Consider the following 9819-nt stretch of genomic DNA (forward strand, 5'->3'; position numbering starts at 1 on the left):
GCAGATCCTTCACTCTGAAAACTGTGCTGCTCATCGCAGATCAGATGGTAGGCACCGTATCCTCGGCCGATTAATATTCCCCAGCTTAACCGCATTGAGTACGTGCACCAGAAGTCGTTTATTCATCGCGACGTGAAGCCTGATAACTTCGTTATCGGTCGAGGCCGCAGAGTCAGCGTCATCTACATCATCGACTTCGGGCTAGCAAAGAAGTACCGCGATTCTCGCACGATGATGCATATCCCCTACCGAGAAGGGAAGCACCTGACAGGCACCGCACGCTACGCGTCCATCTCCACCCACCTGGGCATTGAGCAGTCGCGTCGAGATGACTTGGAGGCTGTTGCCTACGTGTTGTTGTACTTCATCCGAGGCAGTCTCCCTTGGCAGGGACTCAAGGCTGGCACCAAGAGGGATAAGTATGACAAAATCATGGAGAAGAAGATGGGAACTCCGATTGATGTACTCTGCAAGTACTGCCCCTGTGAGTTTACAAAGGAATTCTGACCCAGATGAGTTCCATACTTACCTCAACTACACGCGGTGTATGCGCTTTGAGGATCGTCCTGACTATGTTTACGTTAGACGTCTGTTTCGGGATCTCTTCTATCGTGAAGGGCTAACCTACGATTTCAATTTCGATTGGACTGCTAAGATACAAGCTGCAGCCACCAAGATGAAACCTGACGACGCTGAAGACGTTAACGAACCGCCATTCGGAGAAACCGACTTTCCCAAGAAGAAGCAAAAATCCGACGAAGACAACACGCGCGAAGCTGGCGTCGTTGTTAGGGGAACCGACGAGAGGGAGGCTGATTGATGGATAACCTTTTTTGCGCCGACAATGTGTCAAAGTCAACTCTGGGCGTCTGTGACGCCGCCTTCGCTGAGGACGAAGATGGCTTCGGATTCCGGGAGGTTGGGCGCGTCAAAAACTTTGCAAATGCGCTGTTCTCCTTTGCCTTTCTTCAGAGACAGCCTCACAGTACTTGCATGACCCATGACATGTCCTCCAATAGGTTTACTGGTCGGTCCGAAAGCCATTACGTTGCCGGGATCCGCCATGACGTGATTGGTATAGACCACAACCTGGGTGCACTGCTGCGACGTCAACTTACGATGTTGAACTGCTCCGCAATCTTCATTATGCGGGAGAGTGTTTTCCCAAGTTGCTGTTGTCTGTCAGCCAACTCACCACGCCCTGTGAAGTCCACACGAAATAGCGCCATGATCGAATCGATCACCAGCAGCGAGAAGTGCTCTTCAACCATTTTCGCTGCTGCAACCAGTATCAGCTGCAACATGTGCTCATGCGTGAAGGCTCTTGCGTAGAGTATATTGTCCAGCACGCTGAGTCTCCCTCCCACATCCCTCTCACGCGTCACCGGGCAATCCGAACCGCTCAGCGATCTTGGTGATCTTCTCAGGCCTGAATGTCCCTTCAGTGTCGATGAAACATACTTTCCCGTTGCCCCCGTTCATTTCCAGAGGCAGCTGTGCTGTGTGCAGCCATATCAGCCCTCACCTGTCACGCACAGAGTATGACAGACCTGTGTCTTTCCACAACGGTTTTCGCCGAAGAGCTCGGTGATGCACGTAGACTCGAAGCCGCCGGCCAAAAGTGAATCCAGCGCTTCACAGCCGCTTGTGATTCTTACGATACTCTTCCGCTTTTCTAACACCTCCGTGCCTGTTAAGAAGCAATTGGTCACTTCCAACTTGGAAGCTGCGTCTGTAATCTTCTCGACCTTGGCCTCGCTCAGACCCTTCACGTTGCAGAGCTCCTTCCGTGTACTCTGTACGACACTCAGTACTGTGCACAGGCCCGCAGATTTCAATTTGTTGATGTCAGCGACATTAATACCAAGAGACTGTAACTTGTCAATGGGAATGAAGCCATTAGAGTCCTCATGTTCTGCCGTGGCTGTGACTTGCTTATGCACGCTCTTGGATTCGATAAGCATCACCGGCAAATTATGTCAAAGGGACGCCATTTCATTATATAGACTCGTCACGAAGTCAATTACTCCGGCCTTGTCTGTGTTAGTCTCAATGTGATGAAGCACCTGCGTCAGTCGACTTCAAGAGGCTCACAATTACCTCCATAACAGCACCTAACTGCGCCCCCCTAAGCTTGGGGAACCGCTCCATCAGCTCTTTCCCATTGAGAAGGGGTTTGAAGCATGAGGCGGGCCGTTGCAGGCCAAGCTCAATCACACGCTCCTTCAGACTGAGGACGGACTGCATGGTCGAAATCGGAGGAGGAAGCGCGGTTTCGGGAACCATGATGAGCTCGAGGTCGGGATGAGGCCCAGAGTACACTGCTCCTTCCGCCGCCTCCCTCTCTGAAAGGGTGACACAGCGAAGGTTGAATGGCTCCGCATCTGTAAATTCGAACGACAGGAGCGCGGCGAGTACAATGAGCGACGCTAGCCACAGCTCCCCTGTCTGTCGGACAATGCTGCCGAGCTGAACCCTTGGACACCCTGCCAGTTTTGTCAGGGCCTCTTTCAAAGATCCGGCGGGCACATCGGGGAGGGGGGGGCGAAATTTTCCGTCCATGAAGCTCTTCCACATGTCCACTGCCTTCAAGGTTTTCTCGACGGTCTGAGCCTCGCGGGTGCTCAATTTCAACTCGTTTCGAATAAGTTCGAAGACGACGCCTTGGGGTTTGCCGTTGGTGTCAGGAATTTGAAGATCTGCGAGGTCATGCAGAAGAGTGGCAAAGTTCATTGTCCGTAGTAGCTGCTCTCCGTTTCTGCAATTCAGATCGCGACTGCAAACTTCCACAATGTCAGCCCATCCCAAAATGCTAGACTGTTTGACCTTCTTTGGCTCCCTTGGAAAGAGACCTCTAGCGAACTGGGTGAATACATCAGGGGTCTCCAGGACCCCCTGGAGACACTGAATCGCCCTAATGCCTCTTTCAAACCACTCATTTGGCAGCGCTATCTTGCTCCTGAACACTGCAGGGTATAGTTCCGTGGCCAGCAGCAGCCTCGACGCTTGTTGAGCGCATCCGAACGTCATCATGTTTCGGAGTTCTACGCCTATGCGCTCGCGGGATACCTTGTGATCGACTCCAGCGTGAACTGTCGGGTCCTTGGCTGCTTCAATTATGGACTTGTCGAGGTGGTAGCGGTACCTCGAGGCAAATCGAATCGCGCTGATTCATACAAAACCACCCTCTCACCGCAAAATGCGTAATGGGTCGTCCAAGAAAGTGATTACAGGATCTAGAGGCGTCCGGATTATACCACAGGTGCAGTCGTGAAGGCCACGGCCCGTGAGATCTTCCATCAACCCGGTGGCTACGTTGTAGAACATGGCGTTGCAACAGAAATCGCGGCGGTCCGCATCTTGCTGAAGAGTACCCATTTCGACTGTGGGGATTCGACTGCCCTCAGCATAGCGTTCCGAACGAAGATTGCAAAAGTCGATGTCGAGTCCCAAAATCCGAGCTGTTGCCGTCTCCAGGTGCTTAGACTGCTCCGGATTCCGACTGATCACACCCACGGACGAGCAGGTGACATCCTTTGTCTTCAGCCAATCACTGAACAGATCGATGAAGTGCGCTCCTGTCATAGTGTCGAGCGTGACGTCGATGTCGTGTGTCTCTTTGCCTATCAGCTTGTCTCGCACAAACCCACCTGCTAGCCTTGGTGTCGTGCCTACGGTTTGCGCGAAGGATTTTAGGAGGTCGCAGAGCTGAGTTTCTACAGGTGAGAGAGGCAGGGAGACCACCCCATCCTTGACGTGGCACCGCCACCGATGATCCGCGAGGTAGGGGGTAGGGCTGACATAGCCATCAGTGGATATCGCTCGTTCTCGATGGACGTGATACGACTTCAGCGACGATTTCAGCATTTGGGATGCACGAAAATTCGCGTTTCAATCGCATCAACTACTACAAAAAGAATCATCATGTTCCGACTTATGCTGCATGATTGCACATCACGTCCTCTGAGAGAAAATCTTAGGTTACACACGAAAAAAACGAAACAAAATGCTTTTACTTTATGAGCGCTTCGCGCAGTCTTCTCCTGTTGTCGGCATCAAGAGCAGTCATAGAACTCTGCGCGAACTTCTTGACAGCTTCTGGTAGAGACTGTTTCTCAAGAAGCCTCACAAGGTGGTCAACAAGCTTAGTGGTTGCGTCGCCCGTCTTCTGGCTGAGCTCTGCATAGTCCACAATGTGCACATGCCCATGCTTGCCTTGGAACAACGCGTCTAGCAGGAGCTGACTGTTCTTAACGCTCAGCAGGTGGTCCAGAGACTGCTGCAGCGCTGATAGCCGCACGAGATGACCGACTGAAGCGCACGCATCTAACGCCTCCAGATTCATCGGAGAGCAGTAAGAAAAGAACTCTGCCAGTGCCGTCTTAAGGAGCCCCTTACCTTCGTCATGCCGGTCAAACTGAGCCGCGTCGGCAGCCCCTTCGACCCCCCGAAGAGCTTCTCTATCAGCATTTCCAGGCAGCACAGCGCGGAATACAACAGGAGTGTGCCGTGCATGCGGGTCAAGATCCTCCCTAAGCTCATCCGCGATATGCGATGCGAGACGACTCAAAGGCTGGGTCAGGGCGGGTCGCACCTTCAACGGTCTGCAGCTGTTGAAAAATTTGACAGCCACCGTGACTATTGAGTGCAGCTGACAAGCGCCGATTAGAACGCTGAAGTATCGAGCGACAGCGTGAGTCTTCTGGTCCAACGATGCAGTGTTAGCCTTAGCTTTTGCACGGGTCTCCGACAAGAGTTTGACAGTCGCGGTCCAGTGCTTCTCCAGCTCTGCAGCCAACTCGTCAGCTTGTTTGGGCTTGTGCATGTTGTGGACCAACCAGAAAATGTTGATCGGTTCCTGTACCACGAACTGGTGCAACGGGGTCTGCTCCAGCGACTTCTGCAAGGCGGCCAACTTGTAGCGGTTGAAAAAGCCGCTGCGCCAAAGTGAAATCGCGTACTTGCGGCCCTTAAAATGTGCTGGCTCCATGTACAACGTCCTTCGTTTCGGGTCGGCAGCAAAGCGACCCAAGGCTAAGGGAAGCAAGCAGGGGTACTTTTCCACGTCCCTCTGGAACAGGAGATCCTGGGCATGGAAGGCATCCACGATGTCGTTGTCCATCTGATGGTCACCGGAAAAATGCCGTTGGCTGCGTGCCGCGATGGCCAAAAGCGATAAACGCGCACCTTGACAGGCGCCGGACCTGAGCAGGTCAGGGTTCTCTTCTATGAACTTCGTGACGGCCGAACCGACAGCAACGAGAGTTTCAAACGTTACACCAGTGTCCAATCCTCCAACGGCCCACAACTTCGCAAACTGCATTTCGAGTCGGCTTCGAAGAACTTCGCATATGCCTTTTAACAGTCCAACCATCTCTGGGGACGCGCAGTTCGACCGAGCTATTTGGTTGCCCAGCCGCAGCAGCTCGTTAAGTGCTTCTTCTTGCGGGAGGAGCTGGATGGGACGACCAGGGGTAGCGCTGCGGACGCCGTCCAACCAGAGGCCTGCTAACCTATCTGCTCCCTGAGCTTTCTGGGAACGCTCCGCCAGACGCTCTATGGCGCCTTGGAACATGTTGACTTCCGCTCGACGATTCCGAGGCAAGTACTCAGCCGCCTGCTTGAGCACGCGGATCTCCGAAGACGTCAACCCAAGCACAGCCGTGTGCAGCCCGTCGTTGATCGCGGCATTTACCCAGGTGACAGCTCCTCCGGTGAAGACAGGAAAATTCGCTCCCTTGGCAGCTATAATTTTCATGGCGACGTCATATCCCGACATCTCCTTGAGAAACTGGACCATGCGCATGTTGCCGGACTGGAAGCTGCGCTGCGCTTCTGCGCTTAATGGCACAGTCTGTTGGATTAAACCGGTTTTCGGATGAGCGGCCAACAGCAGTTCGTTGCCCTCCACCAAAACAGTTCCCATCTTAACCGCGCTGAGAGTATAGCTGAACTTCACACTGAGTTCTTTGAAGGCTAGGTAACCCAGAACCAAGTCAAGCGCGACGGTCTGGCCATGGCACATCTCCTGCAGGAGGTTACCTGTTCGAATGAGAAGCTTCTGTTCCTCGGCGAACGCAGCGGAGACCCAGCCTGCGTCAGATGACAAAGCATTGCCCGCCTCCTTCGCCCACCAACCAACGTTGACCGCGGTGAGGGTTTGCAAACGGGACGCGGCCTCTGTAAAAACCTTGCGCGTGGCGGGGCTAGAGTTGGTTTGGGTGGCGGAGTCCGAAAGATGACGCCGGATTATCTTGATAGCCCTAAGAATGTTGTGCATTGCTCGTTTAAGGGCCGCCGGCGTCTGCGCAGAGCTCATCGCTTGCGTTTGGAACTTCAACAGGGCCTCGATGACAGCTGGAGCTCGTCGATACCTAACGAGTTCTTCAAGAAGGTTGGGATCCTCAGCGTCACGTACGAAGCAGTCCACCATCAACTGGCATTCCAGCAGGTGGCAGCGGGCGTGGAGGTCAGAGGAATCCTCATCTGTAGGGATGAACCCACTCCTGGCGAGACCTGAGGTCATGCCGTCAAGCACCCGTCTCAACGCCGAGGCTTGGTGGTGCAGTCCACTGAACTGGTCAATGTCAGAGGGCTGAAGACTCGACCGTTCCTCCTCCAGAGTCTGGAGACGTACTTTGAGAATCGACACGACAGCGCTCACGATCTGTGCGGCAGACGAAGGGTCTTCCCGTATTTTTCGAACGAGAAATCCCAGCGGCACATCGTCGACTGTAGCGCGACTAGTCTCCTGCAATGCCTGCTGCGAATTTCTCCGCATCCACTTGGCCCACTCCAGGTTGTCCCTGTCAGTGGGGTCAACATTGGCGTCGAGTCGGATGACAAAGGTCAAAAGGTCCATGGCAGCTGTGAAAAGCGCTGCAAACTTAGTCGTGAGGAGAATTTTGGAGTCTCCATCCTCTACGAGTCGCAGTTCGTTCTGAATTCGTCGTGTCCGGTTGAAGACCGCCATATAAACACGAAGACTGCACCAACGTCCACCGGCGGGACTCATGTTTGATCGGCACTGCTGAATCGAAGAGTCCAACTCCGCCATGGCTCTAGCAAGAGAGCTGTGCTCCGCGTTGACTTTATGCACCCAGTCTGGCTGCGGTCTCACGCCTGCATTTGGCGCGAACGGTGACGGGCGAAGGTCTTTTAAAATGCCTGCCATGTCCCTCTTTGGTAGACGAGCGTTCTCCACAGGAGATGGCTTGTCGAAGTTCATCTCCAGAGGGTCCTTTCGACTCTTTCTCTTTCGACCATTTTTGCCGAGCTTTCGTTTATTTCTGGGCTGGAATGGCTGCTGTGCAATGACTGCTTTTGCCTCCTGTGCAATAGGCACGTAGACCACCTGTGGAGGAGCGTAGACGATAGGGGCTGCCTGAGTCCGATTGGGGTAGAGTAGGAATCGTTCAATATCCCCAGGAGCAGGTTGAAGGTGAGGAGCTTGAGTAGCAATCAACGAATGGGCGATCGACCTCGAGTTTGTAGGCGAGAGAGAGTGTAGCGATAACATCGAAACGGAAATGAGGATTATAGAGTCAGCGAACGCAGAGCGTTCACCTCACTCGTAAATGGATGGCGAGGGAAATTATTCAGTTCGACTGTGCTCCATGGAAGTTGGAAGTTGACTGACTAACAACTACCCTTGGCATGTGGCCTGCGCTTCCCTCACAGTCATGTTGCTGGCAGGTTCAAGCGCTCCGGTGTGCCAATCATAACAATGAGATATGAATATTATCTGTGATTAGATCCACCAATGATACGTCGGTTGCTGGGCGCATCTCTTCTGGGCCTTTCTCTCGGAGGTCTCGTGTACATTTCAGATGAGTGGAAGGAGGCAATTCTCGCTGAGCATAACCGAGAGAGAGCTGTTTATCACGAGCCGCCCTACATATGGTCTGACGCGATAGCCCAGCAGGCAGCCAGAAAAGCAGACTCGTGCGTAGGGTCTCACTCTTCATGGGCCTCTCGCGAGTATGCAAGTGAAGCCTGCAACTCACCCACCTGCAAACACAACGAGAACCTGGCTTACATGTGAGTCTCGGAGTCTTGCGTCACGCAGGGCGAGCGATATCAATCCGTGTCAAACGAACTGGCCGAAGTGGGTCGAAATGTGGAACTCCGAACGCGTTGGATACGACTGCGCGAACAACTCACAGATACCCAACGAGCCCGGGTACGGACACTGGTCTCAGGTCGTGTGGTCTGGAACAAGGTACTTGGGGTGCGCTCTTCGTTGTGGCTGCAGAGAGGATCATGGAACCTGGTTCGGTCAGTTCCTAGTGTGCCACTACGGCAAGACTGGCAATATTCTGGGCAAGCGTCCCTTCTCAACGACCGAGTGCAAGTACCATCTTGGAGGTGGAGGTGACGATGGCGGTTCCTACAACGTTGCCTGCGAAGAGCACGGCGTCGGCCTCTATGACTCGAATATGGGTTCGGTGGTGGTGCCTGGGGTTATGACGGCGAAGGCCTGTGCTGAGACGTGCCGACATGAAAAAGAACACGGGTGCCGGCATTTTACGTTCTATGATGGGTGCTGGCTCCATTGGGGCAGCACAGGCAAGCGTCCTACGGGGGGTTCCCTTGTTGCGTCGATGAGCTGTCTGTATCCAGACGACTTCAAATCTGCCCCAGACCCACCGCAGAAACGTTGTGACCAAGTCAACGTACAGGCGATAAACCCGGTGATGGTCGTCCCTGGGAAAATAGCTGGTGCAGCTACCCCATGGGAATGTGCACAGGCCTGCAAGAACTACGAGGGCTACGGGTGTCAGTTCTTCCAGCTGAGCGGCTACGACTGCTTGCTCTTGAAGTCTGCACAAGCGCTTCAGTGGGCTGATGGGCACACGTTTGGTGTGCTGTCGTGTTACGGATTGACCTGAAGGCTGAGATGGAGGCGTTTGTAAACTCAAGACATGAAAAATAGCTTCCGATTGATCTGCATGTCCGCTCGCCACATGAATTCGTACTTGCCCTTGATACTGAATGTGCCTTTCTGAATCCAGCGCAGTTTCAATGTGAACCTCGGGCCTATCTCCTTGATGGCGACACGCTCCAGATTGTCTTTGAAATCGTAGCGATGGTGCCGAAAGAATACGTAGTCACGCATGTTGTGGAACGTAATGCATCGTCGGTACTGCAGTTGTTGCTGTCTTGGAAACAATGACGTCAGTTGTCGCATCGAGCGTTGGCCATACCAAGAATCGAAGTTGTTGAAGATGAGTTCGGGGTTGTTGTCGGTGCTGTCAACTGTACCAGGGATTTCCTGAGGCAGCTTCATGTTGGTGAGACGGTAAAAAAAAGTTGGGCCGTACGGAAGGTGACAACAGTAAATCCCTATGGGCTGTGCGCTCTTCTCCTGCAACACGAGGAGACCTGTGAAGTCGTAGTTCGAAGCATACCTCACTATGCTACTTATGTTGTAGCCTAGACGTTTGAAGTAGAAGGTGTTCGGTATCACCTTCAGGATGCATTTGAGAAAGGCTCTAACGCGGGCTGAAGGCTTCTTCATGGTGGTGATCATGAGTTTCGGTTCTTTATTTCCGCGAAAGAAAGCTGCGAACTCGTCCTCATCCTGCGCTCCTACAAGCTCTTCGTCATCAACATCAACAACCGAGTCGTTTACGACTCTGGTGTTCTCAATCGTGGTCGGCTCTAGTCGAATTCCTTGTTCCTTCCGCTCTTCGCGGACTTTCTCTTTCTCTTGCCATCGATCGTGGAGGACGTCTAGTTTGTGGAGGCAGCGTTCAGGAATGCTGTTTCTCTTGTGGAGCTTCCTGTCCTTCTTTTGAGCCCTAAACTTAATCTTCG

The 9819-nt window shown here is 53.2% G+C and overlaps 6 protein-coding genes across 16 annotated transcripts; 2 read left to right on the forward strand and 4 right to left on the reverse strand.

Moving 5' to 3' along the window:
* Nucleotides 1-84: 84 nt before the first annotated feature.
* Nucleotides 85-820, forward strand: KVP18_004718 (uncharacterized protein; the record flags this gene model as incomplete). Of its 3 annotated transcripts, XM_067957617.1 has the most annotated exons (2): nucleotides 85-484; nucleotides 513-820. In XM_067957617.1, coding segments are annotated over 2 exons (708 nt in total), but the record flags the coding sequence as incomplete, so codon positions are not given. The 3 variants fall into 3 exon arrangements, with proteins under 3 accessions (XP_067805997.1, XP_067805998.1, XP_067805999.1); XM_067957618.1 differs by lacking the exon at nucleotides 513-820 and having other exon boundaries at nucleotides 85-507; XM_067957619.1 differs by lacking the exon at nucleotides 85-484 and having other exon boundaries at nucleotides 548-820.
* A 35-nt stretch (nucleotides 821-855) lies between these two features.
* KVP18_004717 (uncharacterized protein) lies at nucleotides 856-1964 on the reverse strand (the record flags this gene model as incomplete). Of its 4 annotated transcripts, XM_067957615.1 has the most annotated exons (4): nucleotides 856-1089; nucleotides 1119-1350; nucleotides 1379-1499; nucleotides 1526-1964. In XM_067957615.1, 4 exons carry the CDS (start codon nucleotides 1962-1964, stop codon nucleotides 856-858), a joined length of 1026 nt encoding a protein of 341 aa, XP_067805995.1. The 4 variants fall into 4 exon arrangements, with proteins under 4 accessions (XP_067805995.1, XP_067805993.1, XP_067805994.1 ...); XM_067957613.1 differs by lacking the exons at nucleotides 1119-1350; nucleotides 1379-1499; nucleotides 1526-1964 and having other exon boundaries at nucleotides 856-1065; XM_067957614.1 differs by lacking the exons at nucleotides 856-1089; nucleotides 1379-1499; nucleotides 1526-1964 and having other exon boundaries at nucleotides 1110-1304.
* Nucleotides 1965-2023: 59 nt separating this feature from the next.
* On the reverse strand, nucleotides 2024-3867 carry KVP18_004722 (uncharacterized protein; the record flags this gene model as incomplete). Of its 3 annotated transcripts, XM_067957628.1 has the most annotated exons (3): nucleotides 2024-2038; nucleotides 2095-3166; nucleotides 3194-3867. In XM_067957628.1, the coding sequence occupies 3 exons, from the start codon at nucleotides 3865-3867 to the stop codon at nucleotides 2024-2026; spliced, it is 1761 nt and encodes a 586-aa protein (XP_067806008.1). The 3 variants fall into 3 exon arrangements, with proteins under 3 accessions (XP_067806008.1, XP_067806007.1, XP_067806006.1); XM_067957627.1 differs by lacking the exons at nucleotides 2024-2038; nucleotides 3194-3867 and having other exon boundaries at nucleotides 2050-3033; XM_067957626.1 differs by lacking the exons at nucleotides 2024-2038; nucleotides 2095-3166 and having other exon boundaries at nucleotides 3190-3867.
* A 145-nt stretch (nucleotides 3868-4012) lies between these two features.
* On the reverse strand, nucleotides 4013-7519 carry KVP18_004721 (uncharacterized protein; the record flags this gene model as incomplete). The annotated part of the gene is made up of 1 exon (XM_067957625.1): nucleotides 4013-7519. One exon carries the CDS (start codon nucleotides 7517-7519, stop codon nucleotides 4013-4015), a length of 3507 nt encoding a protein of 1168 aa, XP_067806005.1.
* Nucleotides 7520-7762: 243 nt separating this feature from the next.
* Nucleotides 7763-8891, forward strand: KVP18_004719 (uncharacterized protein; the record flags this gene model as incomplete). 3 transcript variants are annotated; one of them, XM_067957621.1, is made up of 2 exons in its annotated part: nucleotides 7763-8040; nucleotides 8069-8891. In XM_067957621.1, the coding sequence occupies 2 exons, from the start codon at nucleotides 7763-7765 to the stop codon at nucleotides 8889-8891; spliced, it is 1101 nt and encodes a 366-aa protein (XP_067806001.1). The 3 variants fall into 3 exon arrangements, with proteins under 3 accessions (XP_067806001.1, XP_067806000.1, XP_067806002.1); XM_067957620.1 differs by lacking the exon at nucleotides 8069-8891 and having other exon boundaries at nucleotides 7763-8044; XM_067957622.1 differs by lacking the exon at nucleotides 7763-8040 and having other exon boundaries at nucleotides 8118-8891.
* A 26-nt stretch (nucleotides 8892-8917) lies between these two features.
* On the reverse strand, nucleotides 8918-9532 carry KVP18_004720 (uncharacterized protein; the record flags this gene model as incomplete). 2 transcript variants are annotated; one of them, XM_067957624.1, is made up of 1 exon in its annotated part: nucleotides 8918-9532. In XM_067957624.1, the coding sequence occupies one exon, from the start codon at nucleotides 9530-9532 to the stop codon at nucleotides 8918-8920; it is 615 nt and encodes a 204-aa protein (XP_067806004.1). The 2 variants fall into 2 exon arrangements, with proteins under 2 accessions (XP_067806004.1, XP_067806003.1); XM_067957623.1 differs by having other exon boundaries at nucleotides 8918-9520.
* Between the last annotated feature and the right edge of the window lie 287 nt (nucleotides 9533-9819).

The sequence above is a fragment of a genome (assembly GCF_019968955.1).
Source record: "MAG: Porospora cf. gigantea A chromosome Unknown PgA_NODE_886_length_9819_cov_326.713, whole genome shotgun sequence".
NCBI lineage: Eukaryota > Apicomplexa > Conoidasida > Eugregarinorida > Porosporidae > Porospora > Porospora cf. gigantea A.